The 25,346-nt window shown below is 41.6% G+C and overlaps 1 protein-coding gene across 6 annotated transcripts in view; it reads left to right on the forward strand.

Moving 5' to 3' along the window:
* Positions 1 to 1,000: 1,000 nt before the first annotated feature.
* The window catches only part of apbb2b (amyloid beta (A4) precursor protein-binding, family B, member 2b), a 57,126-nt gene continuing 32,780 nt past the window's right edge, over positions 1,001 to 25,346 (forward strand). For 4 of the 6 annotated variants that reach the window (XM_067584646.1, XM_067584650.1, XM_067584651.1 and 1 more), the window contains exons 1-4: positions 1,001 to 1,154; positions 18,520 to 18,626; positions 19,581 to 19,647; positions 21,407 to 22,477. In XM_067584646.1, the coding sequence (XP_067440747.1) occupies positions 19,629 to 19,647; positions 21,407 to 22,477 (1,090 nt within the window). In that variant the 5' untranslated portion in view covers positions 1,001 to 1,154; positions 18,520 to 18,626; positions 19,581 to 19,628. Of the gene's footprint in view, positions 1,256 to 1,342; positions 1,563 to 18,519; positions 18,627 to 19,580; positions 19,648 to 21,406; positions 22,478 to 25,346 lie in introns of those variants that run through there. The other 2 variants (XM_067584648.1, XM_067584649.1) reach the window with 2 other exon arrangements.

The raw sequence follows: 25,346 nt of genomic DNA on the forward strand, positions 1-25,346 counted from the left end.
GAACTGGTTCTTTACCAGCAGATTTGAATGTTGTAAGTCTGAAGAGCAACATCTATGTGTTTTTGTGACCTTGGTGTTGTTGAAGGTGGATTTCATTTTGTATTACGTTGCCCTTTTGTTTAGTGACTTGAGGAATCATTAGATTTGAAGTGATTCAATCGAAGAATCCTGATTTGTTTTGGTTGTCTGAAGATGATATGTTGAGTTGACTTTTTTTTTAAATGTGGAGATTTTTGTTCAGGCGAGATTTATAGAACAATGCATGAGACAGAAAACACTGTATCCATCACAACAGGACACTGCTGTCATGTAAACTGAATATTTTGAAATGTAGCCTATACTCATCTTGAATTTGTGGAACTGTAACTTTGTCATATGGCCATCCTGGTTATTGTTGATGTTTAGTATCTTGTAAGCCCATATGGACTGGGCACCAGAGAAGATGCAGGACACTGAAATAAACAAATCAAATCAAGGTATCTACTATGTCACTTTGATCTGTAATATCAGGGAACTGCACTATTGAATTTTGCACATATAGTAGTCTACATTTCATTCATACAGGCCGGTCTAAGGTAGGCTATTGTAGCTTTCTGACTAGATTAATCTGCTATATTTTTCTAGACATTTGTATCTTGTTCCTTCTTGTCTGGTTTGTTTCTTGTGCTGATGTAGTGCCAAATTTCCCTCATGTAGATCAATACAGTTTATCATCCTCTTTTGTATATAATAGCAACTAGGAAATTATTGTCATTAAACACCATATAACAGGTGATGAAAATCTAGGTTAAAAAATGGTTATTTTTCCTGGGAAAAAACACATTGTAGTGTGCAAATAACTTCCTTCAATGTAATGACAATTTGCTGTAAGATCTAAGTTAAAGCTGTGACTAGAGCACCGCTGGTTAAAGAGTAGGTCTACTACTTTATCATTATTCATTAACAGTAAAAGGAGTTTTAAAAAAAATCACAGCAACGGAGTGTTTGCTTCCGGAGCAGCGTCCCCCCGTTCCCCCTGTCGGAGAACAGCGGCATCTGGGAGGGAGGAGAAAAGGAACAAGCAGAGAGAAAACGGAGGGGAGGAGAGAGAGAGAGAGAAAAAAAAAACAAGACAGGAGCGCAGCGAGAAGGACGTGAACACACTGGAAGAGGAGGTGAGTGATGTGGTATACCGAGCATTTTGGCTTGAATACGGGGCGCAAGTGGCCGCCGCGGTGCAGTTATAGTTTCCCTCAGCCTTTAAACGATTGCGGACGTGAGTAACTTTCCATATTGTTCTGGGCGACGCGTTGCTTTGGCATCTCAGGGGCCCGCTGTGTTGCGAACAAGTCGGGAAGGTGGGGGAGAGGAGACTGGGAGGCTGTGGCGGCAGATGGGGGGACATTTACGGGACCCAGCGTGTGTCCCTTTGAAGCTTTTTGACACTGATTTTCGTTGTGCCTGCGATGACCGTTGAATGACTTCTGACGTGGTGTCAGGAGAAGCAACGGTTGTTTACGAAAACAGCCGTTAATGGAGCGTTGTCGTCAGGAGACAGCCGTTGACCACCGCTTTGCTTTAAGGTTAGCTACTGCTGCTGCTGCTATGGTCGGGTTTTTATGGGGAAAACGCATAAATATGGACACGACAGGGCTGTAAAATAACATATGTCAAACCATAACACTGTTAAACTTGTGCTATATTTATGTAGAAGGCCTAGGAGTGACTGGTAAACTGACCACCAGTCAACTATTCATCAGAAGTTAACCAACCAGGTAAAGCAAAAATCTTGTAGAAAGCGTTAAAGTATTGCTCATCCCATTTAATCTCATTAACTAATCAGTTTGTTACGTCTTTCTGTTCTGTCAGCTAATAATTCATGTCAAAATGTCTAAAATCCCACCCATCTCCACCAAGTTTCTGCCAGTTCTTACAAAATACAGTAAAAACTGAACAGACTGGTGACACCAACATCACCATGACTTGGCACTAAGTAGGGTCATGAATTTGTAAAACATGCTGAACTGTTAAAGTATGCTGATTTTTATTATTGAGTAATATTATATTATAATTATATTTCTGGTTAATCATTGAAAGTAGTTAGTAGTGAAAAAAATGCCCATTGCACATCCTCAGAGCCCAAGTTGACAACAACAAACAAAACTCAAGCATATTACAGTTTACAATGATATAAAACAGAGAAAAGCAACAAATCCCTCAAATGTGAGAATCTGGAACCGGTAAATGTTTGGCTTTTTTGCTTGATAAATGACAATTAATACAATGAAATCACGTATCAAAATTGTTGTCTATTCATCTCTGTTAATTAACTGATCTATTAGGGGATTGATCATTTCAGCACTAGAAGCCTGAGAGGTCAGTACATCCAATCCTTTAGTTCCCATCCAGAGATGCTCCAGTAGGGCCTGTCTTGCGGCTGTATGCTGTGTCCTGTGTCTTGTCTCATGCAAATGAAAGTAATAAAGAGGTTCCTTGTGAAACAAACAGGCAACAGAGGGTATTCTCTTGACTTGTGCACATTATGTGGAACAGTCTGCAGCTATAGGGTATGCAGGCCCCTTGGGTGGGGGGGTGGGGGGGTGGGGGGGGGGTGAGGCTGAGACCTGTATCGGTGCACGGTGCTGGCTGGACACAACCAGCTAATCGTTTGCAGCCTTTCTCTGCTCGTTTCTGCCAGGCCCTTGAGATAATACGCCTGTTTGTTTTACACAAACATGGAGCCATTTAATTGCTTGTTTATGTTGTGTGATTTTTAAGGGAACTAGAGAATGATGTTGAATAACTTTCCTGTTTTTATTTCTCGGAGGTAGGGCAGGGCAGCGATAGAGTTCAGATATGTTATGATTGTGCAAAGAGGAAGAAATACTGTTGACTTTGCCTTTGAGAACCATTCATTCAGGTGAGTACTGTGTGCCTGGATTTCTCGTTGCGTAATTGCGAATGTAAGAATTTGTGAAACAGGTCATAGAGGTGCTCTGGAGAGAGAAGGGACACTGAAGTTGTTGACAATAACATGAATTACCAAAGGACCCGTCGGCTGTTTTTGGAGTGCACCACTGAGGTTTCCGTCCCTCTCACTCTACCCCAGTCTCCCTGCCTGTCTCTCCTGATGACACAGCCTCTCACGCATTTGTTTTGCATTGCATTTTAACGACACGTGCTTTCCTTTTCTCTCTTTTTCCTTATGCACATTTCGAAGGTGTGCTCGTAAAACAGCATAACCTGTGGGTGAAACTCAGGAGAAGGTCATGTTTTACAATGAAAGCCATTATATTTAACTATTTTTGTGTGCACACTTTGATAGTAAACACTCACTATTTTAAGGAAGTGGTTATGCTGGCTTTATAAGGTTTACAGTGCAAGCATCGGTTCTGGTGAGTTTATTTGTGTAAAGCCACAAGAGTGAATGTGTCACTGACTGTACCACCATAGATGAAATGGTGCACTGTCATCCTCTCTGCTTCTCCGTCACTCCCTGCCTCCCTCCCCTCCCTCTCTATCCCTCCAGCACCCTTGCCCAGCCTGGCTTGATCCAGACCTGCCCCTAGCCTGCAGTGTGTGTGTGTGTGTGTAGGAACATGATGTCATTGCTAATTGCTCAGGAGTCTTGGGCTGTTAAGTTATATTCTGCCCCTCTCCCCCTTTTTTGCTCCATCCCTCTTTCCCTCTTCGTTTACTCTCTCTCCCTTGCTCTCTCTGTAGCATTTCTATACAACACCGGAGTTGCTGAGTGTGGAAAAAGTGACTCGGAACATTTATGGGCTGAGTTTCGGGCCAAGCACCGCAGGCTGTTCTTGTGCGCTTGTCTGTGTGTTTGTTTTGCTTTGGTATCTTTATGAAAGTGCCTCAGTTTCAAGATGGCCCCTCCTCGGCTTAAGGTAGCTTCTGTCACTTCTTCTGAGAGGTAAAATAAAAAGGGAAGGGAGTCAACAGACATGGCATTCACACATACTGCTCACTGTATGGACAAAAATAGCAATTCGGTAATGTAAGCAGTCACCTTGTGGAGCTGGGAGCACTCGAGACACCCAAAATACTCCCTGATATCTTCGCTAGCCCTGAAGTACCCTGCAGACTGGATGTAATTATGTTGGCCAGGCTATAATGTGTGTGCCTGTGTGTGTGTGTGTGTGTGTGTGTGTGGTGTTGGGACTTTCTTGCCTTGCAGCACCAACCTGTTAGTCTGTGTGTGGTCGAGGTCACGCACAACAGCTGATGAGAAAGGATGGTGAAAGTGTGCATGTGCGTACATGCTCGTTTCTGCGTGTGTGTGTGTGTGTGTGTGTGTATGTGTGAGCAATCAGATAAAGAGTAGGGAGATCTGCTATCGCCAGCCTGCTTCCCCTGTGAAACAATACCACTGGTCCGCCCTTGACCAAACAAGTGTGTGTGTGTGTGTGTGCAGGCATGTGCAAGTTTGTGTGTGTGTGTGACCAGATTGGACAGATGAATGATGAATTAAGGACAACAGAGAGTAGATTCATCCCAGGCTGTCAAGTTGGCAACATCACCACAATGCGGTTTGTTTGTGTGTATTTATGTGTGGAGGTGGTCGGGCAGCATGTACGTGTTTATGTGTGTGTTTTGTCAATCTTTTTCTCCATCTCATTCTCTTCACTTTCTCTGTGAGCCCCCCTATCGATGCCTCTCAATAGGGTTATTGTGCCCACTGTTAGGCAGGCTGCAGTGTGTGTGTGTGTGTGTGTGTGTGTATGTGTGTATGCATTGTTGTTGCAGGGAGCAGACAGCCGTGAGGTGTGTTTGAACAGAGAAGGAGCACAGAGGCCCTGTTCATCCTGTAGGGTGTGAAACTGAATGATAGGGCCCCCTTTCTCTCTTTCCATCTGTCCCTCTGTCTATCTGTCTGTCTCTCCTCTTTCTGACAGTTGTTCACCCACACACTCCTTTCTCACCCCCCCCCCCCCCCCCCCCCTTTTGCTCAGTTGTACTTTGCGTCTTTGTTTTCTTTTTTTGTGTGTGTGTGTGTGTGTGTATGTGTCAGCTCCTGGCAGCCCTCACTGATCGGCTGTCTTCTCGCTGTCAAGTCTGCCTTGTGATTGGCTCGTCAGTATGCATGTTATTCTGCCTACAAATTACCTGTGTAAGTTTTCCACATTTAATGGAAACTTTGCTCGCAGATACATGAGCTTGAGTTCACCCACACACACACTTTCCCACTCTTTTGTTTATATGTTTCTGTTTCTGATGTTGTCTTTTCCACATCACTGCACATTCACACGTATACCCCCATCACTCCCAGTTCAGCTGCATAAGGGTTTTCTGCTTCTCTCTTTGACCTTCCTCTCTCACCCTCTCTCTCTCTCTTGACTTTCAAACACATCGTCATACTCCATGAAAGCCAGAACGTGATGAAAGAGACTGTAAAGGCCAGAGCCTCAGGTGCCTCTGCAAACTGGCCTTTTACGGCGAGTTCAAGGATTTCTGCTGCACTGTCTCAAAACAAGGATGGACTCTTATCCTCCATCCTTGCTGCATTCAGCAGGAACACTTCAGCAGATATGCAGATGTTCAACTCTTAACAGGCTACTCTAATACAGAAGGAGGAACTATGGTAGCAGAACATGCTTAGTGATTTGCTGATAATTAGAAAACATACAGGATGCTATTTAAACCATCTGACACGCAATTACTGTCATGCTGTTAAGGATTAACGTCTGGCTGATGTACGGCAACATATCTGCACATATTCTGCTGATAATAGACAATAATCAGCACCAGAACATGTTAGAATGCATAAACCTTAATTGTGATGCCCTTCATTCCTCACATTTATCTTTGGACTTATATTTTGGGTGTTACTTTTGTACTGTAGCTACTTTTGGTGTTCCTTTGTAGTCTAAATAAGGCGATGATTGTCTCAAACCTTTCATGTTGACATTGTCTTCAGCTCACTTTCATTTGCCATTGCTTAGATTTTGTGAGGAGTACAAGCTTGCAGGATAATTTTCTCATAGGCATCATAAGACATTAGGGCTGCAACTTATGATTATTTTAATTATTGATTAATCTGTCGATTATTCTCTTGATTAAATGATTACTCGCTTGTCGATCACCATTTCCCATATCCCAAGATTCAACCTAAAATGTCTTATTTTGTCCTGACCAGCAGTCTACAACCCAAAGATATTCAGTTTATTATCATAGAGGTCTAAAGAAACCAGAAAATATTCACATTTAAGAAGCTGGAACCAAAGAATTTTAGCATTACTTGCCAATTAATTTTCTGTCGTTCGACTAATCAAATAAACAACTAATCATTGCAACTCTATAAGATATACTGTACATAAGTGCATTTTGTTTTTCATTGGTGACGTCAATTCTCACCAATTCAGACACAGTATTTAAGGCCTCTGATGTGTGACTGACATCAAAAGTGATGTTAAAGCCATTAAAAAAAAAGAAACCTAAAGCTCAGATGTAAAAGATGAGAACTAGCTGTATAGTCTAGTTGACGTAGCACAAATAAGTGATTCAGTGTATCACTACTCGATCACTGGTCTCCTGCAATACAGTATCAATACTCTGGCACTAATGCAGATTGCAGCTTACTTTACTGCATACATTTTAAATCAGGAACTGTTCTGCTTTCTGCCTGGTCAGCATTTCTGCCACTTTATGGCTGTTTTTACATTTGGATGGCAGCACACTTATACATGTTACTATATATTTATGTTAGAAAGGGTCAGACTAATGCATTTTTACATATTTGTTTGTCTAAAAGTGAAAGCACTTCCTACTGCAGTAAATATATTTAGTATATGATTGACTTACACATTCATTTGTTGTTTCCAAAGATATTATGATGTATTGTTTGTAGGTGACTGACTGCCATGTAATTACTCCGAAAATGAAGAAATGACCGCATGTGTCACCATTATCATTGCCTTCTTTTTGTGGTAGAAAGATTGGTTTCCATGTGATTCCCAATCCAATGTTCTAGCACTGAGTTACCTTTTCCTGCTATGCTTGACTATAGCTTACAGGCTGACAGCTTCCCCACCCTTCCTTCTGTTGTAACTATTAACCGTCACAGACCAGAGTGAATTGTATAAAACACATTCCTGTTTGATGAATGCACAGGATGACAGGTGATGGGAATGTTGAAATCATGATCACAGTCATTGTGGTTAATTTGGGCTCCTGACCAGTTTAGACTAGATTCTTGCATTTACATCATATCCTGTGGGGGGAGGGGGGGGGGGAGTAATAATAAGTTAACATCTGTGGTTAGGATGCGATGAGGACACCAACCTTGTCTTCATTTTTTTGTCTATGATTCATAACCCCTACCCCGCCAAAAAAAACCCCACTTTAAATGGTTTATTAGGACTTTGTATTAAAATAAATTGAACACTCTTACTTTGATAAACCATGCAGTGGTGGAATTTGCCTCTTGGCTTTGCCACTGACTTGGCAAAGCATGTGGGGAGGCAATCTTGGCCCTGTGTGTGTGTTTGCTCCAAACAGTGGCGGTGCAGTGCTGGTCCACCATCCGTGGTCAGCTTTGCTTTATCATCTCCGTCCAAAACCAATGTCCTGTCAGAGAAGAATGCTCCGCTAATGGTTGGGGAAACAACAATGATAACTTCCACTGGTAGAAAAAGGAGGGAGATAGAGGGAGAAAGAGATGGCCATTGTATGAGAAGAAGAGAGGACAAGAGCGAGGGAGAGGATGATTTAAAGTGTTGGAAAGGGAGCAATCATTGCAGTGGTGTCTGTGGTCCCTCTGGCAGCGATGGGACATTCCTTTTCTGATGAGTCACTCTCTCGCTCTGATCCACTTTCTTTCCTCACATCTCTTGTTCTTGCACTGGTACCCTTTTTTACCTCCCCTCTCATTTTCTAAGTGTCTCTTTTTCCATGGTCATTTCTGGCTGACAAATGAAAGCCTCCAACCAATCAGATCAGACTAGGCTGTGATATCAATACAATCTTGTGACATTACCGTGGAGCAGCTCGCCACAGGCGTTCTAATGAAATGTGAAATCACAAGACTGTGTTGAATGTACAGACACACAGTCTGAGTAAGAGCTGCATCGTTTTTGTCTAGACTTCCTTGTCCTCTCGGATGTCCTGTCACATCTCAGCTATATATAGGGTACCCAGTCTCTCCGCCGCTTCTGCCCTAGCCTTAGAGCCGACAGGCCTTTTGTGCATGTCTGTCTGCCTGTCTGTCTGTGTGTTCTCACTGAGAGAGAGTGAGAGCTTTTTTTATATACATGGCTTGACTCCATCTCTACTGAAATAGAAAAAAAGATAAAAAGGGCTGTAATGCAAGCTATCAAGCAGAAGAGAAGCAGAAGCTCTAATAAGAATAACTATGAATCATGCAAGTAGAACTTTCTTTGCTAATGAAAAAGAATGGGAGCACGTAGTCTAATAGTAAAAATAAAATCCTCACCAAAAATATGCATATAACAATTTTATTTTCTTGTCTGATCACAAGAACTTAACTGCCTTAACAACATTTGAAAGTGCAAAGCAAACAGTTGCTTATCTACATATCCAGAGGTTACGTAGCAACATTATTTATTTGGAATTGTGTGTCTGTCCACTTGATGCATGTGAGTCTGATATTCACTCTCTTTTAGCTCTGTCTTTGGTATCTATCAACTCCTGAGAGAAATATCTGGCTCTTAGGCCGCTAAATGATCCACTGTGTTCACTAGCTAGTCATGAACTCTGTCTGTTTGCTCTTTGCTGTTGGATTTTTAGGGTTTTTTTCTCTGAAAAAATCTGCCTGCAGTGGCCAAAACAGATACTATGAGAGCATTTGATACATTATTATTTTTATGCCTCAGTGCCAGCAACAGCTGCGGCCAGAGGCATTATGTTTTCAGGTTGTCCATCCGTACGTCCATCTGTATGTCTGTCCCATTCTCATGAACATATGTCAGGAACACCTTGGGGGAATTACTTCAAATTTGGCACAAATGTTCACTTGGACTCAAGGATGAACTTATTAGAATTTGGTGGTCAAAGTTCAAGGTCACTGTGACCTCACAAAACACATTTTTGGCCATAACTTAAGAATTCATATGCTAATTATAAAAAATTTTCACAGTCTAAGTGAAGACAGCATGTTTTCACTGGAAATTATTTACTGGAATCATACATGTCGATATAGTGATCTTCTATTTATTCAAAAACACTTAAAAGACTCGTATATGAGTCTGGACAGACAGAGAGACATGGACATAAACTGCAACTTGACTGCTTGGCAGAGGCATACAACTGCAACGCAGTATTTCTAGTTAAAATTATTGGTTATAGCTTTCAGAGCTTTGAAGCTTATCACCTTAAAAGCTCTGAATGTTGTTTTACATCGTGCAGGATTCGGGGTTGTGAAGCAGTTCACCTTGTCAGTTGCTAAAAGCTAATGGCAGCTCAAGCAGCAAAAGAGCTGTCAGCAGTATCATTATGTCAGAAACCTTTACACTGCCTGACATGTCTTGCCAGCAGTTTGTCATTACCATAAGCTGACAACAAAGTAACACTATTAGTCAGAAAAATTTTCAGTTATTTTTCCTAAATTGTGGCTTTACTTGTTGTTCTCTGACTCTGCGCCTGTCTTTTCTTGTTGCCTTCAACGTCGTGTCCTCATGTGTGTTCCGCAAGGGAGCAGGCTTAAAGAGGTGAAATGGGACTTCCCTCCTCTCAGTGTGTTTAGCTTGGTGTCAGTGTGTTCGCGGTGTACTTTTTCTCCCCTCCCTCCACCTCCCCTCACCCACAGGAAAGAGGGACTGGGTGAAGCAGGGAGGAAGAGAGGGAGGTGGGGAGAGGGGGGGGGGGATCTGGGAATGGGGGAGGGGTTACAGCACACTCGCTCCCAAGTTTCCAAAATCCAGGAAACCATCTCTTGGCTTCTGTTTCAGAAATGTTTCTTTTCCACGTCACAGGATTTCAGAGTCCGTGAATGCGTGTGCGCGGCGATATTTCTGAGTCTGTTACAAAACTCTCTAACCTCTTTCACCCGGGCGTGTTAGCTGGTGTGAATTTATCAGGAATAATTACTCACAGTTGCTCTCCCTTCTTACTCAACAACATCCTACGTCCCACTCATGGCAGGGCTGAGATTGTTGCATGTAAAGAAGTAACTTTATCTGTGTTTTCTGTCATAGTTGACACATCAGGTATATGCAGTATATAAAGGCCTTTCACTCTAAACCTCAGTTTGTATTTTATTTGCCCTCTGACTGTTACAGACCTTTTTCTCCAGGTTAATGAATGGAACGTGTACACACATGTGCTCACAAATGGCCATCACTCACCTCTATTCCCATGGTGTATATCTGTGTTGTGTCTGCTCCTTTTGTTGCCTAATTAGAGCTTTTTTTGCCCCCCAGTCGCCCTGACCCACCCACCCAAAAAAGAGACATGCCTGAGATTCTTTGGCACACCCTGAAAATTCCTCACTGCTTTCTTTTCTTTTGTGGTCATTTTCTTCTCTCGCTCATGGAAACCACACCCGCGGGAAAATGACACATTATGAGCTGTACGTACACTGTACATTGAGACATTCATAAATTCACACACACACACACACAAACAAGGAGACTCTGTAAGTCTCGGAGTGTACTTTTAAGTGTGACTGTACAAGTAGAATTATGGTGGAGCTATTTCAGTCCGTCCTTCACACTCACTATACACTGCTGCTGCAAGGACGATGTATGACCATGGGAACATGCTCAGCCCACAGAGCTCTCTGCAAGAAATCCCTGTGTGTGTATGTGTGTGTGTGTGTGTGTGTGTGTATGTGTATGTGTAAATGTGTGTGTGTGTGTGGGGGGGGGCACGCGCATCCTCGTATTGTCAATAACGGGAAATAACTGAGACAATGTAACACTTTGACCGAAACTTCAGCCTAAACAAACAGTCTTGTGTACAGACAAACAAACACACTCACATACACATGCGCGCACACGCACGCACACACACACACACATATTGGGCCTCCTTGGCTTCCGTTAGTATTCTGGAACCAGATCCTGTAGATGGCCATTGTTTCCTTGCCTGCGTCTTCCTTGTTTTAGTGGACACACACACACACACACACACACACACATACACACACACACACATACACTCACACACACACACACTGAGCTTGGAGTCAGGAGAATCTGGACCAGTCATCAGCCTTATGTTGGCTTTGTGCAGGGTTGATTGATGCATCCTGATTTTGTGTTGTGTTGTTGACTGTAGCCACATTCATTCATGACTAGTGCAGTGCCCGTTCAAAATGTGCCAGTTTGGAACGAGCCGATTGCTTGGCCTTTGGCTGCTACTTCAACACTTAAAAAAATAATAGAGTTGATGTGAGGTGTGAATGAGTGTATATACACCAACAACACGAAAGAAACTAACATTCTATTATACACAGATGATATAAATAATAGACTAAGTAATCTAATAGTTGTTGTGGAATTTTCCATCTTTAGAGGTTACAAATTGGCTTATATTGGGTCAAGCTTGGCTTTGAGGTCACATTGTAATCAGGGATTAAGATATCTTCTTGAGATTTCAGCTGTCTGTGATGTTTTAGGGAAGGCAGAAACCTCTTTGATAGGGGGTATATCAGCATTTCCATGGTTACCAAGGTCAGAGGAGGCTTCCCTAAACAACACAGATGGGTGGATGATACAGTCAGACACTCAAACCAAAACTGCTGAAATTACATGCAACGTGACTTAAACTGTCACGGGTAAAGTGCAGTCCCTTGTTTAGAAACTAGTGAACCAATCAGACTAATTTTTCATATTGTAGGCTGATAAAGACTAGGACTCAGACCTTCAGAGGGCAGAACAGAAAGAGATAGCATCAGAGCAAAACACTCCGGTGTTTACTGTTTGTGGTTCTTCACTTGGCCAAGTGCTTCAATAAACATTTTCAGCATTAAGACATCAAAAGTCTAGTGTGCACCTTTCTCCACTGCTGACCATCGCTCAAAATATCCACAATAATTGTAAATAAATGGTCTTTTCTCATTTCAAATAAAAAAAGGGCTGCATTTAAAAATAAGATAATGTGCTTCCTAAAATAAAGTTCTTATTTTTATTGCCTTCAGGTAGGATTTGAGTGAGTATGTTTGCTCCAAAGATTTGTGCTTTGTCTGTAGTGGCGCTTCACAATTACCATGGTTTCCAAGCATATGAGACAAACTGGTTTCAAACTGCCCGTGGAAAGTATTTCCTTCGCGTAACTACAGTCATTGTTTATTGGCTCTGAGCACCTCCAAAACACATGTGACCTACGCTCAACAATGTACCTGAACGCCTCCTGTGTAGTCACCTATGCTGATCTGCTAAACGTGCTACTAACACTACGCTTTCTGTCTAGACACGGGGTAGTAAAAATAGACATGTTTAAAAAAACAAACAAAATATATGCTCTCTGAGATTTCCAGTTTAGGTTTAGTAGCAGGTTGTAATTTAAAAAAAAAAAAAAAGCTGCATCCCCCTTTTTATGACTGTTGTTTTGATCATCTAAAAATCCTGCAGTGGAGAATCTGAATGAACGTGAAGGCATATAAAACAACATGGACTCTGCAATGCTTCTTGGTCCTAAGACATTTATTGCTTTAAATACAATCAAAAGGACCTAAAAATCAATTCTAATTAATACAATGTTGTTCAGCTAAATATGTTCTCTGTTTTTAGCTTTGGTCAAGAGTTTAGCAGCAGGATTTTGAAAAAAGTTGTAGCCTCTCAAAAGTGCATTACTAAGGATTATATAGTAGTTTATATAGTAGAAAAGATTAAGTTTGACAGAGCTGTCCATCTTTGGTGACATACATCCACCTTTAGCAATGTTGCTAATTTCCCAGCCTTGTAGTGGAAGTTGTGTTCAGCTAAATGTGGAGGGCCTGGCTTACTCTGCAGCCAATGAAAATAAGGCCAAGAAAGCTCTGGGAAGATTGCCTGCTATTGTGCAGCTGGCTTACACGTTCACGTCCTAATCCAAAAGTTAGAAAAACACCCAGTTGCGTTTTTGTATTCTGCATGCCTTGCCTTGTTGACATGAATCCATCCATTTTGTTTTCTATGGCCCGGCCTCTAACGGCGACAGTTTTCCTTTCTTGTCAGTCTTTTTTGGTTAACAGATGGGGTTTCTCACGAGGCGAGGGGTACAAGAGAAGAGGAGGGGAGGAGTGGCTGTAAATCAGGGTTGTAGCGAGAAACGGGTGGTTTTATGAGAGTTTACAGACCTTCTTCACTTTTAATGAGAAAAGACAGCCATTCTCTTCGAGACGAAGGGAAGAGGGAGAGAGGGAGGTGAGAGGTAGAAGATGAATGTAGTGGAAGCCAGGAGAGGAAGAGGAGAGGAAACGGGATAAAGGAAAGAGGTAAAAGTCAAGTGGGATTAGCAGAGGGACTGGAATGGCTTGAAACTTTGAGAGGGGAAGGGCAGGAAGGAAAGATGAGAGGCCTATCAAACTGTTGGCAGGCATCCACTTGGCATATGAATTTAAAAGCAATCTGCATTGCTTTCGTCCAGAGTCTGGTAAACGAGGGTGGTTACATGCGGCACGCACGCAAAAAGAAACAAAGATAGAGAGAGAGGTGGAGTGGTTGCAGCTGCTCCTTTCACTCTTGCCCGAGTCAGACCCCCCAACATACCTATGACACTTGCACACACACATACAACAGCACACACCCGTTGGGTTGGCCAGTGGGTCAGAAGTCATGGTCTTGCTGTGACACATCCTAGATCTGATTACCTACCCCACCCCCCCAACATGTTTGTTTGTCTGTGTGTGTGTGTGTGTGTGTGTGTGTGTGTGTGTGTGTTGCTATAAGTGTGTGTCAGTCTGTCTGTCTCAGTTTGTGCCTGTGCATTTAACTGTTAACAAGCGAGTCCATGTGGAAGGTTCACCCTCATATTTACTACGCTTGAGTGTGTTCGTGAATGTGTTTGTGTGTCAGTTCCAGTGCCTCCCTGCCCACAGAAGCGGCCCTGTAATTATGCCTAGACCCCCTCGTCCGCAGCAGAGGACTGCCGGGAGCCCTTCAAGGGTGCTGAGGCCCGACCCAGAACAGCCACTATCACCATCATCCAATTAGAAGCCATATCCAGATAAAGTTAGAGTTTTAGTGCTGCTGAACTGTAGCTCCGCCCAAGTGTGGAGACTTTTTTTTTTTTTTTTTTTTTTTTTTTTGCATTTCATGTCTGTCTGAAAGTTAGAGGAATGATGTGGAAACTACTGTGCAATCTGCAAGTATTCTTTTGGTTTTGCTTTGCTCAAGCACTCTGTATTTGGATTTTCACCACAAAGTGTGGCCATTCAGCCTTAAATTGAAGTTGTTTACATTCATATTGGTTGAACAGCGTAGGAACTTTTATTCTCCTAATTTGATGGGACAAAAACTGGACAAATTGAAATAAAGTAGAAATAAAGTTTGATTTATTTTTATTTTTTTTAGTATTTCATTGTAAATCCTTTGTATTCTGCTCTACTGGGCCCAAACTGCAACTTATTGCATGTTCTGGAGGATTTTTGCTTTGATTCTAGTTTTCAGTCAGTTCGATTGGGGTTCAGTGACTGATTGACCAGTCAAGAACATTTTACTGTCTGGCCCCAAATAACTCCTAGTAGCTTTGTCTATATGTTCAGTGGGAGACCATGATTCAATATACTGTTCACTCAATATGAATGTAAACACAGTGTAACACCCTTATCGCTGAAATTCAGCACTTAAACCTCAAAGCCACATTTTCATTTTAAATCCAATCTGTATAGATCCAAAACAACAAAAAATAAATCATAGTCTCAATACATAAACTGCATTGACTGTGCACCAAATTAGTTTCTCTTAACAATAAAGACACATTGCAATGACTCTTGTTCTAATGCTGGAAAGATTGAGGTAGGCCTTTATTACATATACCACATCCAACCTGTAAAGCCAGGTCAGCAGCAACATTTTATGGGGAATGAATGAGTCATACATTTTTTGTGTAGTCAACCATACATACGATACTTTCTCACACACACACACACACACACACACACATATTCCCTGGTATGCAGACTTGTTGCAGCAGGATTCAAGGAACTGAGCATACCTTGTAATTTTAATCCCAGAATGCGACATTCTTTTATTGCTATTTTATGATGCACTTTTATACATCACCCATCCTTCCTCGTCTCTATCCTTGGCATACTTTTATACTCTTTATATGTCTATTTGTGTGTGTGTGTGCGTGTTTTTTCTTTATGCACATACATTCAGTGGCACCTACGACCAATCTGTGCCTTTACACATCAGTGATTCCTGAAGACTGATGACTGCCAGAATTTCTCACACTTATGATATGTCTTTACATGTCTCTTGATCTTATTGATCTTATGCCTCTTGGTTAGAGAAGACATTACAGTATGTACAGCTGCATTGAGGTCAAAATTATACAGCAGCTCTTCAGATGTTTTTTTTTACCACCATCAGTGTAAGACCTAGTGTTGCCAGATAAACCAGATGTTGTTCCTCTGTTGTCATGTCAGTAAACAGTATTGGCTCAGTGCAGGGCTGGTCCACTGTTTTGTGGCAGATCAGATGCTATTAAGTAGGATAGATACAAGCACCGGTCATATGATTCAGCATTTTTAGTAGTAAGCACTATTCATAACTGTGGCCAGTTACATAAACCTGTGTAAAGATGTTACGCAAGCCTGGAGATTCATTGTTATTTATTGTATCTTAAGTGTTTTTGCAAGTTGGGCAGACGAGCGTTATGCATGTTGATGTGTCTGTTGTTCCTGTTTATCTCATTTCTTAATGGCCACATCTTGATGTGGGGTGGCACAGTGGCTCAGTGGTTAGCACTGTTGCCTCACAGCAGAGGGTCCTTGGTTCCCATGTCCTTCCTGTGTGGAGTTTGCATGTTCTTCCCATGTTTGCGTGGGTTTCTGCTGAGTGCTCCGGTTTCCTCCCACCATCAAAGACATGTATGTAAGGGTTAATACTCCTGTCAGCGCCCCTGACCAAAGCACTGGCAAAAGAACTGGAGTTGGAACTCCTAGTGAGTGCGTATAGGATGGGTCAAATGCAGAGGATCAATTTCCCCACGGCAATCAATAAAGTACTACTTCTTCTTGACTGCCTGACTCATGGCTTGATGTTGCAATTTCCCCACAGGCTTGAAATGGTGTCTTAGAGTTCCTGGCTTGATAGCTTTCAGTGAACTGCTATGATCAAAAATGGCTTTTATTTAGTCAGTTTAGTTAATAAATAATATGGCAGATTTGTGACCTTGTTGGAAAATTAACTCTGCTCTGCAAAAATGGGCAGACTCCAGTTAGCTTTAGTAGATATAAGACTAGAATGGTTTCTCTATGCAGAAGATACTGTCCATTGACTAGAACCTGTCTCTCCATCCACAGCTGCATTTACCTTCTGCTCCCTCTATTTTATACAAATTACAACACAAACCCAGCTGCAAACTGTATGTGCTCAATGTTTACTAGGCAATTACTGGGAAAATACATTTTGTAATTTTCAAAAACTGCCTCTATGTTTGTGCACCAGTGCAAAGGATGATGCTTAAAAATCTGCAAATGTCATTTGTTGAATGTGTGCTGATCAGTTGTTTAAGACTGAAAAAAAAGAAATATATTTAAGGCTACGACAGCATCATTGAATGAAAAGCAGAGGGAGAAAAAGAGAGAAGATGAAGACAAGTTGAAGCTCTGCCGGCCAAAATGGTGGTGGGTTAGACCTTATGCTGGGAATTGAGGACAGCTGCAAAATCTGCAGAGAAATCTCACACTATGCCAACAAATGAACAGAATCACAGTAGAATAAAATGAACATAAAGAACATGTCAAAAGTGATGCATCTTTGGATGGACCCCAACAACGTGGCCGGGGTTGGGTGGTTTGTGCTGGGCCAAACTCGGGAGACACTCAGCAGCCAGACGTTTCTTCATTCTCAGTTTACAGTAGGAGCGGCTGAGAATGACACTAAACACTAAAATGAGAATAGCTGGTCCACCTTAAAAGTCATTCCACCTAAAGTGAGCTTGGTCAGATTAGGCTAACCCATTGTCGCTAACTTCAGGGCTAACCCCCTTCCAGCAGTTTGGGAAACAACAGATGTGACTTTTCTTGGTCTTGAGAAGCTGCAGCATTTATTAACTGACACACTGTAGTCTGTACTGTACATTTACTGCCAGGTTGACAACTTACTGCTAACCTTTTCCTCTGCTCCACTCGCATTCACGTCACTTCTCTACCGCTCGCTCTCTGCACTTGCTCAACCACACACTATGTACACCCATTACTCACTGCCCTATTCCTCAAAGCAGCTATACTACTCTTATAATAGTACCTTTCATGTAGATGTCCTTTGAAGAATGAGGAGAGGGAGGATTGTGGCATTTGATGCACTAGTTGATGACTCAAAACAATTCCACAATACATAAGGTGTTATAGTTTTCGCACAGTGTTCAAGTGAAAATCATTAGTACCCAGTGATACTAATGATGGTGTCAAATTTTAGCATGAATATAGGGGAAACACTGGACTGAGTGATGAAGTTACACCATTGGTCGGCTGAATGCCACCACTTCCTATATCTGTTTCAAATTAAAACTCTTCTAGCGTTTTGTACACGGTCCTGCCATATACTAGGTTTTGACCTAGTCTTGTTAAACACACTAATCAGCCAGTTTCAGCGTCTAGGCCAATAACTTTGAAAACCCACCGGCTACTGTTGCCATTTGTGGATTTGCTGCTGACAGTTTGTGACTGATCATCATGCTCTAAAAAAATGTCAGAATGTTCTTTCAGCCATGAGCACGCTTTTGCCTTTTTTATCCCTGCAGCTGATAGTTAGTGCAAGAGATTGTCTGACTATACTAACAATGTGATTGAGTCAATCTGTTATTATTATGTTAATATTTGTTATCTCTTTGCCAGGGTCACTGATAGTTGTTAGTTGGGGTAAAAGATCTAAATGATGAGATAACAACACTTCATTCAGTTCTTACAATTTTATTCCCCAAAATCATTCCTTGTGTTTTTCCAGCACCTCAGTCAGGGATTAGTGGGATTTTATGGATCAATCTAACTATGCTTATTATCTTTCTCTCCACCACATGTAGAGGTTGTGTGTTGGTGAGAACTGTCCCTAAGTCCTGACTGCATTATGCAGTAATGTGTGTGTGTTGGTTGTTGGAGAGCAGGATGGGGGGGACAAGTCTCAAGTCTTACAAGTCTCCTGTGGCATTAAGTTTATGATGGTTCCAGTCAGTGAAGGGTTGGCAAGACTGCACCAAAGAAAGAAATATGAGCTTTATACAAAATGAGCCTTATGTTCTCTCACATGCACACACGTACAAACACATACACCTTGTGTATTAATGTTTGATCGAGGTTGTGAATAATTGATGTATCTTTATTATTTGTCCCTCTGGTGTCCTGCAGTCTTCCTTCTCTCTCTGTCCACCCCCCCCTTTCTCTCTATCATTAATCCTGTTTTATGTTTGTCTCTCCCTCAGGACTCTGCTGCCTCAGTAAAGCCCTTGTGATTGGATGAAGAGAGAACCACTGACTACCAGTATGGACGCGCTCCATCCTGGAGTTTCCCATAATCCATAGGTCTCTGGTAAGTAGCAACTGTAAAAGGCTCCTTTCAAGTGGGTATGTTTTTAGCATAAAAATGGATTCTTGTAAACCCTCCCAGCCTTTAGAAATGTGTTGTTCTTCTTGTCATAACTGCAAATGTACTGTAGGTCTAGTTCTGCTTTCATTATTTACAAGCACTGCTAATGGTGTTGTTCTTATTAGAGATGGTATAGGGATGGTAGATAAATTAGGTACATCTTTTCACATTGTCTAAAACCTAAGCAACCTATGCTATGCCAAGGTAAGCTTAGCAACCTCAAGTGCATACAACTTAACAACACTTCCTGTAAATGCTTCATAACAAAAGGCATAATGATTATTCTCTTTTACTGTGAAGTAGCTAAAGCAGAGTTTCCCCTGCGTATCTAAATCTAAAGCGGACCACCTAAGCCAAATTGGAACCTTATTGTTGTTTGAATGAACTTAAAACCCACTAAACAAAGTATCATATCCTTGTAAACAACACCTTTCTGTGTGCCTCGGTCCCTCCATCTGTTAGGCACCACTCTAGCTTTATTGTGAAACATGGAAACACTTCCCTGTAAAGGAAGTGTTTGATTTGTATTAACAGCTGATAAACATCACAAGAATAACTTGTGTCTGCTTCCCAGGCACTGCTTTGACACTGTTGTGCATCGTGTTTTTTTTTGTTTTTTTTTACATGGACTTTTTGGCATTCAAAAAATGCTCTGGAGATAAACCTTAGCTTTTGATTGGTAGGGAAAACATTGTCCTCTGTACATCAGGAGCTGTAATTGATGTGCATGGAAGGATTACTTCTTCCTCTACTGCTCTACAGTGCTATGTTGTCTCCACAGAAACCAGCAGTAGTTAGGTACCTTATAGATGAATGTGGTCTCTGAGGGCAACCCAAGAAGTTCTCAAATTCTTTGCATTCTTCTTCTGATCATTGTTTCACTTTTTTTCCTCGCAGATCTGCAGCTGAGTCTACTGAACCCTGAACCGTGACCAACACCGGTCTATGACTGACCTCCTGTCAGGTACAAAATACACACAAATGCTTGCACGCACGCTGGCACACATAGTTTCACACATGTTGTGTTTGTGTTCAGGGTTGAGTTGAAATGAAAACCTCCATACTCACACCTCTCCCTGCTGAGAGGTTCCCCATCCCTGCTCTGCAGTAGCCTGCATTTTTGTAATCTCTGTAAACCAGACTATAATCCACAGTAATGTCTAATAAGAATGTCTAAAATAAGGCTTACAATATTCTATATTTTTGTTATTTTCAACAAATCCCTTGAGAAGACCAAAACCAACCTTGTGTTAGTCCTCTCAATTGGTTCAGGCTTCTCTACCTTGTCTGTGGCTCTCCCAAAACATCTGGGCACTGCAGTTTTTAGCAAATGTTACTCAAACTGGAGTAAATGGTGCATTTGCTGGTAACTATTTTCAGCTGCAGATTTGATGCTCTTGGAAGTATTGATAGCAGCAGGAAAGTGTATGTGACTCTGACTCGAAATAACTAAATAAAAGTGTAATAACAAAATAACATAAAAAACATGTCACAATGCAATGGTTTGATTCGTTGTTGTGTTTTTATTAATTTGGAGGTCTATGGCACAGAGGATTAAGCTACTTGGTAAATAAGGCATTTGCTACACAGACCATACTTGTTGGCAGGATCATTGTTGATTTTGGTCTTTGTATAGAATTTGTTGTCAATTAGCAAAATATAGAATATCACCAGACTTATCTTTTAAGGGGGTTGTGATGCATTCAGTAGGCTCATTTGTTTTGTAACTCTACTCCTGATGAGCCAGTGAACATTTACACACTCATGGACAATATTTATTCAAATCTGTTATTAGTCCATTTGATGCCATTTCTTTATTAGTTATATGTTTAACTTCATTTGTTGCAGTTCTGTTTCAACATTGTTTGTTGGTGCAACGAGGTTGTTTGTTGGAACCATTTATTCATCATTCATCCTTATGCACAGCATCTGTCTTTTACATTACAATGCAAGAGTGTAGTTGGTACAATGCCAGTGGCAGTAGTAAGTAAGCAAAGGGACACCCATTCTTTAAAGACATAAAATGTAACTTTTTCTTCATTAAAATGTCTAAAAACAACTAGACTTATGTTATTTATTTTGTTGAGTTGTGTACTTGCATTATCCCAAACATTTCCAACAATGTTCAAACCCATAGAAATGCGTAATTTTAATCAAGGTAACAGTTCGTTTCATTTGTTCGTCTGTAAATGTAATTTCCCCTTTACCGTCCCTCACACCTGCTATAACTTTTGGGCAAACTCTATTGTTTACTACTGTTTGTATTGCTCACTCGTGATGGAGCACACATGATTGCCGTTTGCTGCGCGTTCTGTCGCCAAAGGTGTCCCTGTAAAGTGCAAATGTATGGGTGAACCAAACAATCCAAAAAGATTATTCATTAGTATTCATTAGAATGAAATGACATAACGTGAATATAACTTTAATACATTACCTTGTCCATGAACATGATCTTGCCTCTTTTCTTTTCTTCTGTCTGAGTCACGTCAGATCGATTTTCATCGGCAGTGGTGGTTGTTTAACAATAAAGACAACAACTCCCATGATCCCACACTACTTCATGATGTCATCAAACTCCGTCTTTTGTTATTGTTTTGATTGAGAGACCTCTTGCAGCAGAAATTACATACTGTGTGTTTAAGCTAATGCCCTTATTGCTTGCATGTCAATCCACATATGGATTTATATTTATTCCCTTCTTGTTCCCCTTCTCCTCTTTTTAGTTGATCTGTCTTGTGCCATGATGATGTCAGTAGATGTGACCAATCACAATGGCCCCACTGCCACGCCTCCCACTTCACTCAGCCTGCGCTCCTCCCACAACCAGCTGCTCAGCAGTGATGTCATCAAACAGGGCTCTGCCACGCCTCCCAAGTGTCGCAAAAAGTATGCACTTACGAGCATCCAGGCTGCCATGGGCCTTGGAGAAGCGGTGCCATCTTCATCGTCACCATCATCATCGCCATCGCAGTCGTCAACCCCCAACAATCCCAAACTAGCCAAGAACGGAGTCAATCAGCTCCGTAAAGCTGGTCAGGATCACAACAAAAACACAACTGACCTGACTGACCTTGAGTGTAATTCAGAAACTATAGCAGACGACCTCAGTGTCAACACACCTGAGGAGCCTGATGGTCACACTCTCTCCAGTAACGAACAAGAGGATGATGTCACAAAGCTAGATTTCGAATTGCAACCAGACAGTAGTACAGATGCAGAGCCCGAGCAGAACACAGAATCAGATATAGACTGTAATATCAACACGACTGTGGAGCTCAAACTGAACAGCAACACAACAGGTTTTGACTTGAACATAGAGACAGAGGAGAGCGACGACATCAGCATTCTGTCCGAGAAGGATATTGTGTCAAAGATGAAGACCGAGGAAGACGGAGATGAGGAGGTGGCGGTGGAGGAGAAGCAGGAAGAAGACGAGGAGAAGAAACCTTTACTGATGATAAAGAGCGAGTCTCCCGTGAAGAGCCTCAAAGTTTCTTCAGGCCTGGAACTCATCTCTGACCTCCACTCAAACCTCAAGCTCCTCAAATCAGGCAAGGACTCTCCTGTGCCTCCTCCCCCCTCGCCACCCAAGCAGGCAAGCCCAGAGGACACACCCCTGCTCTCCGTGGCCTCCTGCTCCTCCTCTTCTTCCTCCTCACCAGAGACTAAGAAGGACAGAAGGACTGGCGCAAAGACAGACTGCGCTTTGAACCGCATCCAGAATCTGAACCCCAGTGACGAAGAATTGAGCTGGACCACACTGTCCCAGGAGAGCAACTCCCCTGAGGAGACAGGTACACACACAAACACACACAAAACATGCTGCAAGGCTGTTATTTAAGCAAACTTTACAGCCACTGACATTTACAGATGTTTGGCATAGTTCTTATATGAGTGTCAGCTACTCTGGTGTGTTTTCTTTTTCTTTTGTGTGCTATGTAGTGGTTTTACTGTCCTCTCTCTGCTGATGACATGTTTCCATTTAGGGTGACCAAGTGTGTGTATGTGCGTGCACGTATGCTGAACTCAGACATTGCTAGAACAGAATAACAAACACTCCGGCCTCCAGTAAATCTCCCAGAATCCCTCTGGGACAGGAAGTGCCCTTGTAACCTCATGGGTGGTTAGCAAGCTAGATCAGCTGCATCCTGTTTCAAGCTTTGTCCTGTACGTGTGCGTGTGCGTGTGCGTGTGTGTGTGGACAGGGGCTTGCGGGCTAGTCATGAGTTAAACTGAAATCTGTAGCAGCCATTACCTCTCTCTTTCTCTTTCTTTTATTTTTTCTCGACCACCATGTGCTCTTTTGTTGTGTCATACTCAGGAGAGAGGAGCTGTTATAGCTGCTTATTATAATCTTCTGTGTGTTCCTTTCTACCCTAATACTTCATCCCTGTTCTTTTTATGAGAATATAAAGGGTTGTACTCTGCAGATAATCGCTATAGGAAGCAGTCTGCAGGCACAGAAACACAGGCATGGAGGATTGCAGACCTTGTAGCATTATAGTTGAGCTCCTCCATATGTACTTGTGGCTGTCTGTGTCATAAGAAAAGCTTTATTTTTATCTTACTCTGAGCCATGAGTATGTGAAAATTGACTGAGTTTCTCAGCTGTTCGTTATGTCCAGGGTTATATGTTTAAAGTTACTCTGTACAGCAGTGGTTCTCAACTGCTCTGTCCTCAGGACCCGCATTTTTCCTTAGTCATTAAGCTGTGACCCATTTTTTTAAAATTTTTGAGCCACTCAGATTTATATTACAGAGAAATATTGCATAAATAACGTTTCATTCCTCTCATTCACTGGCTTTCAAACTACCACTGCTCACTGTCTTCATTTACTCTCTAGCTCCCTCGACCACTGCTGCTCTCTCTCTCTCTCTCTCCTCTTCCTAGTAACGTCTTTGTCCTCCCTCATGGCAGGGTTGTTCAGCACTGATCAGTCTGATCGCTGGCTGTGATTTTCCACCACAGCATGACGTTGGGTTGCGTTTCTCCAAAAGTTGATTCTGGTTCAACATTCTTGCTGCAGGCTGCTGCAGCACCTCTGCAATTAATCTGCAGATTATTTTGTTCACTTGATCCATAAAATGTCAGGAAATAGTTAAACATTGTGATGTCTAAATTAAATTGCATGTTTTGTCTAACAGTCCAAAAATCAAATATATTTAGTTTACTCTCTAGAGGCAAAGAAAGCAGCAAATCCTCAAAAATGAGAAGCAGAAACTAGAGAATGTAATGAAAAATATCTTAAACAGTTCATTAATTATCAAAAAAGTTGAAGATCTGTTGATCAACTTCTGAATTAATCGACACATTTTAGGTAGTGTTCAGTAATTAGGAATCTTGTATAATTTTTTCTGATAATATTGAATATGCCTTAACTTGATTAAATATCTGTATTCACAGTTTTCATTAAATTAACTCATATTACTGCACTAATACTTTGCCAGTACTACATGCTACATGACATTCAGGATAAATATAACTTAAGGTGTTTTTATCACTTATTATGTACTATTTGTTGTGATGTAGAGTAAGACAGAACTTTGAGATGTTTCTTAACTTTTTACTAAAGTTAAAGGAGACCTATTATGCTTTTCCTTATTTTCAGTCATATATATACAATGTTACAATGTCGGATGTTCATATTAAACGTAGCCAAAGTGTGAAATAGGTAGTAAGTAGAAGTAATCCCTGTGAGCAAAAAGCAACAGCTTCAGACTGCTCTGAATGATCAGTTTCCAATAGTTTTTTTTCTACTTCTTTATTTCTTTATATTGAAATCCGTTCACTGCTCAGCTACGCTCACATTATGGCATTTTTTTTCCCATTGTTTTGGGGTTAGTCACGCCAAGCTATGACTTGAGTCAAGCTGGCAAGCTGTGAGTGTTTTCCATTACACAACAGAGCAAAGTAAAATAAGTTCTTTAACTGTTGGAGGTATGCTGGTCGTCTGCAGCTCCTCATCAAACATCATAATCACTGTGGTTGTTTCTGCTTGTACTATTCCTCCCTGCATATCCCTGCAACTGATCCGCTGAACAAAGAGCTCCAAATATCTCCATATATTGTTGTGTTGACCGGTTTTTAGTGCTGCTAACGAAGCTCTGCTAATTCGGTGAGAAACATGTTTCATTTCCTGTTAATTCTTCACAATTAAAGTCTCACATTATTTAGTCATTGAAAAGCTTTTAATATAAAGCAGTAAAGCAGGAAATGTTGGGTTTGCATCAGTTGTAACGGCTCTGATACAGCTGCCCCTCGGCAGCTTCTGGAAAGCTAGCCATTCAGAACAGAATGGGCTCATCAGGATGGGGGGCCTTAAATAGACAGGAGCTAAGACTGCCTGTGAAGAGACATAGGCTGAACTGAAGGGCTGCATAAAGGGCCAGTGTGAGATGAATAAGGAGTTCTTTTGAACTGTAAATCATGCAAAGCTACGCAAGTGGAATCCAAAAATAAAAATATAGAGCTGGAAATGAGCATAATAGGTCCCCTTTAAGAGATTCTTATGAGTCATCAACTCTGTCGTGGGCCTTCACTGTCTTACACTTACTTGCTGCCTACCTCTGCAGAAGGTCTGTTCGAGTCAATGTATTTCTTTGTCAGCATTATGAAAAGAAGAAATCTGGGTGCTCAATTTAATTGGGCTCTTAAAACCCCTC

Source organism: Thunnus thynnus, chromosome 3 (assembly GCF_963924715.1).
Source record: "Thunnus thynnus chromosome 3, fThuThy2.1, whole genome shotgun sequence".
In the NCBI taxonomy this organism is placed as follows: Eukaryota; Metazoa; Chordata; class Actinopteri; order Scombriformes; family Scombridae; genus Thunnus; species Thunnus thynnus.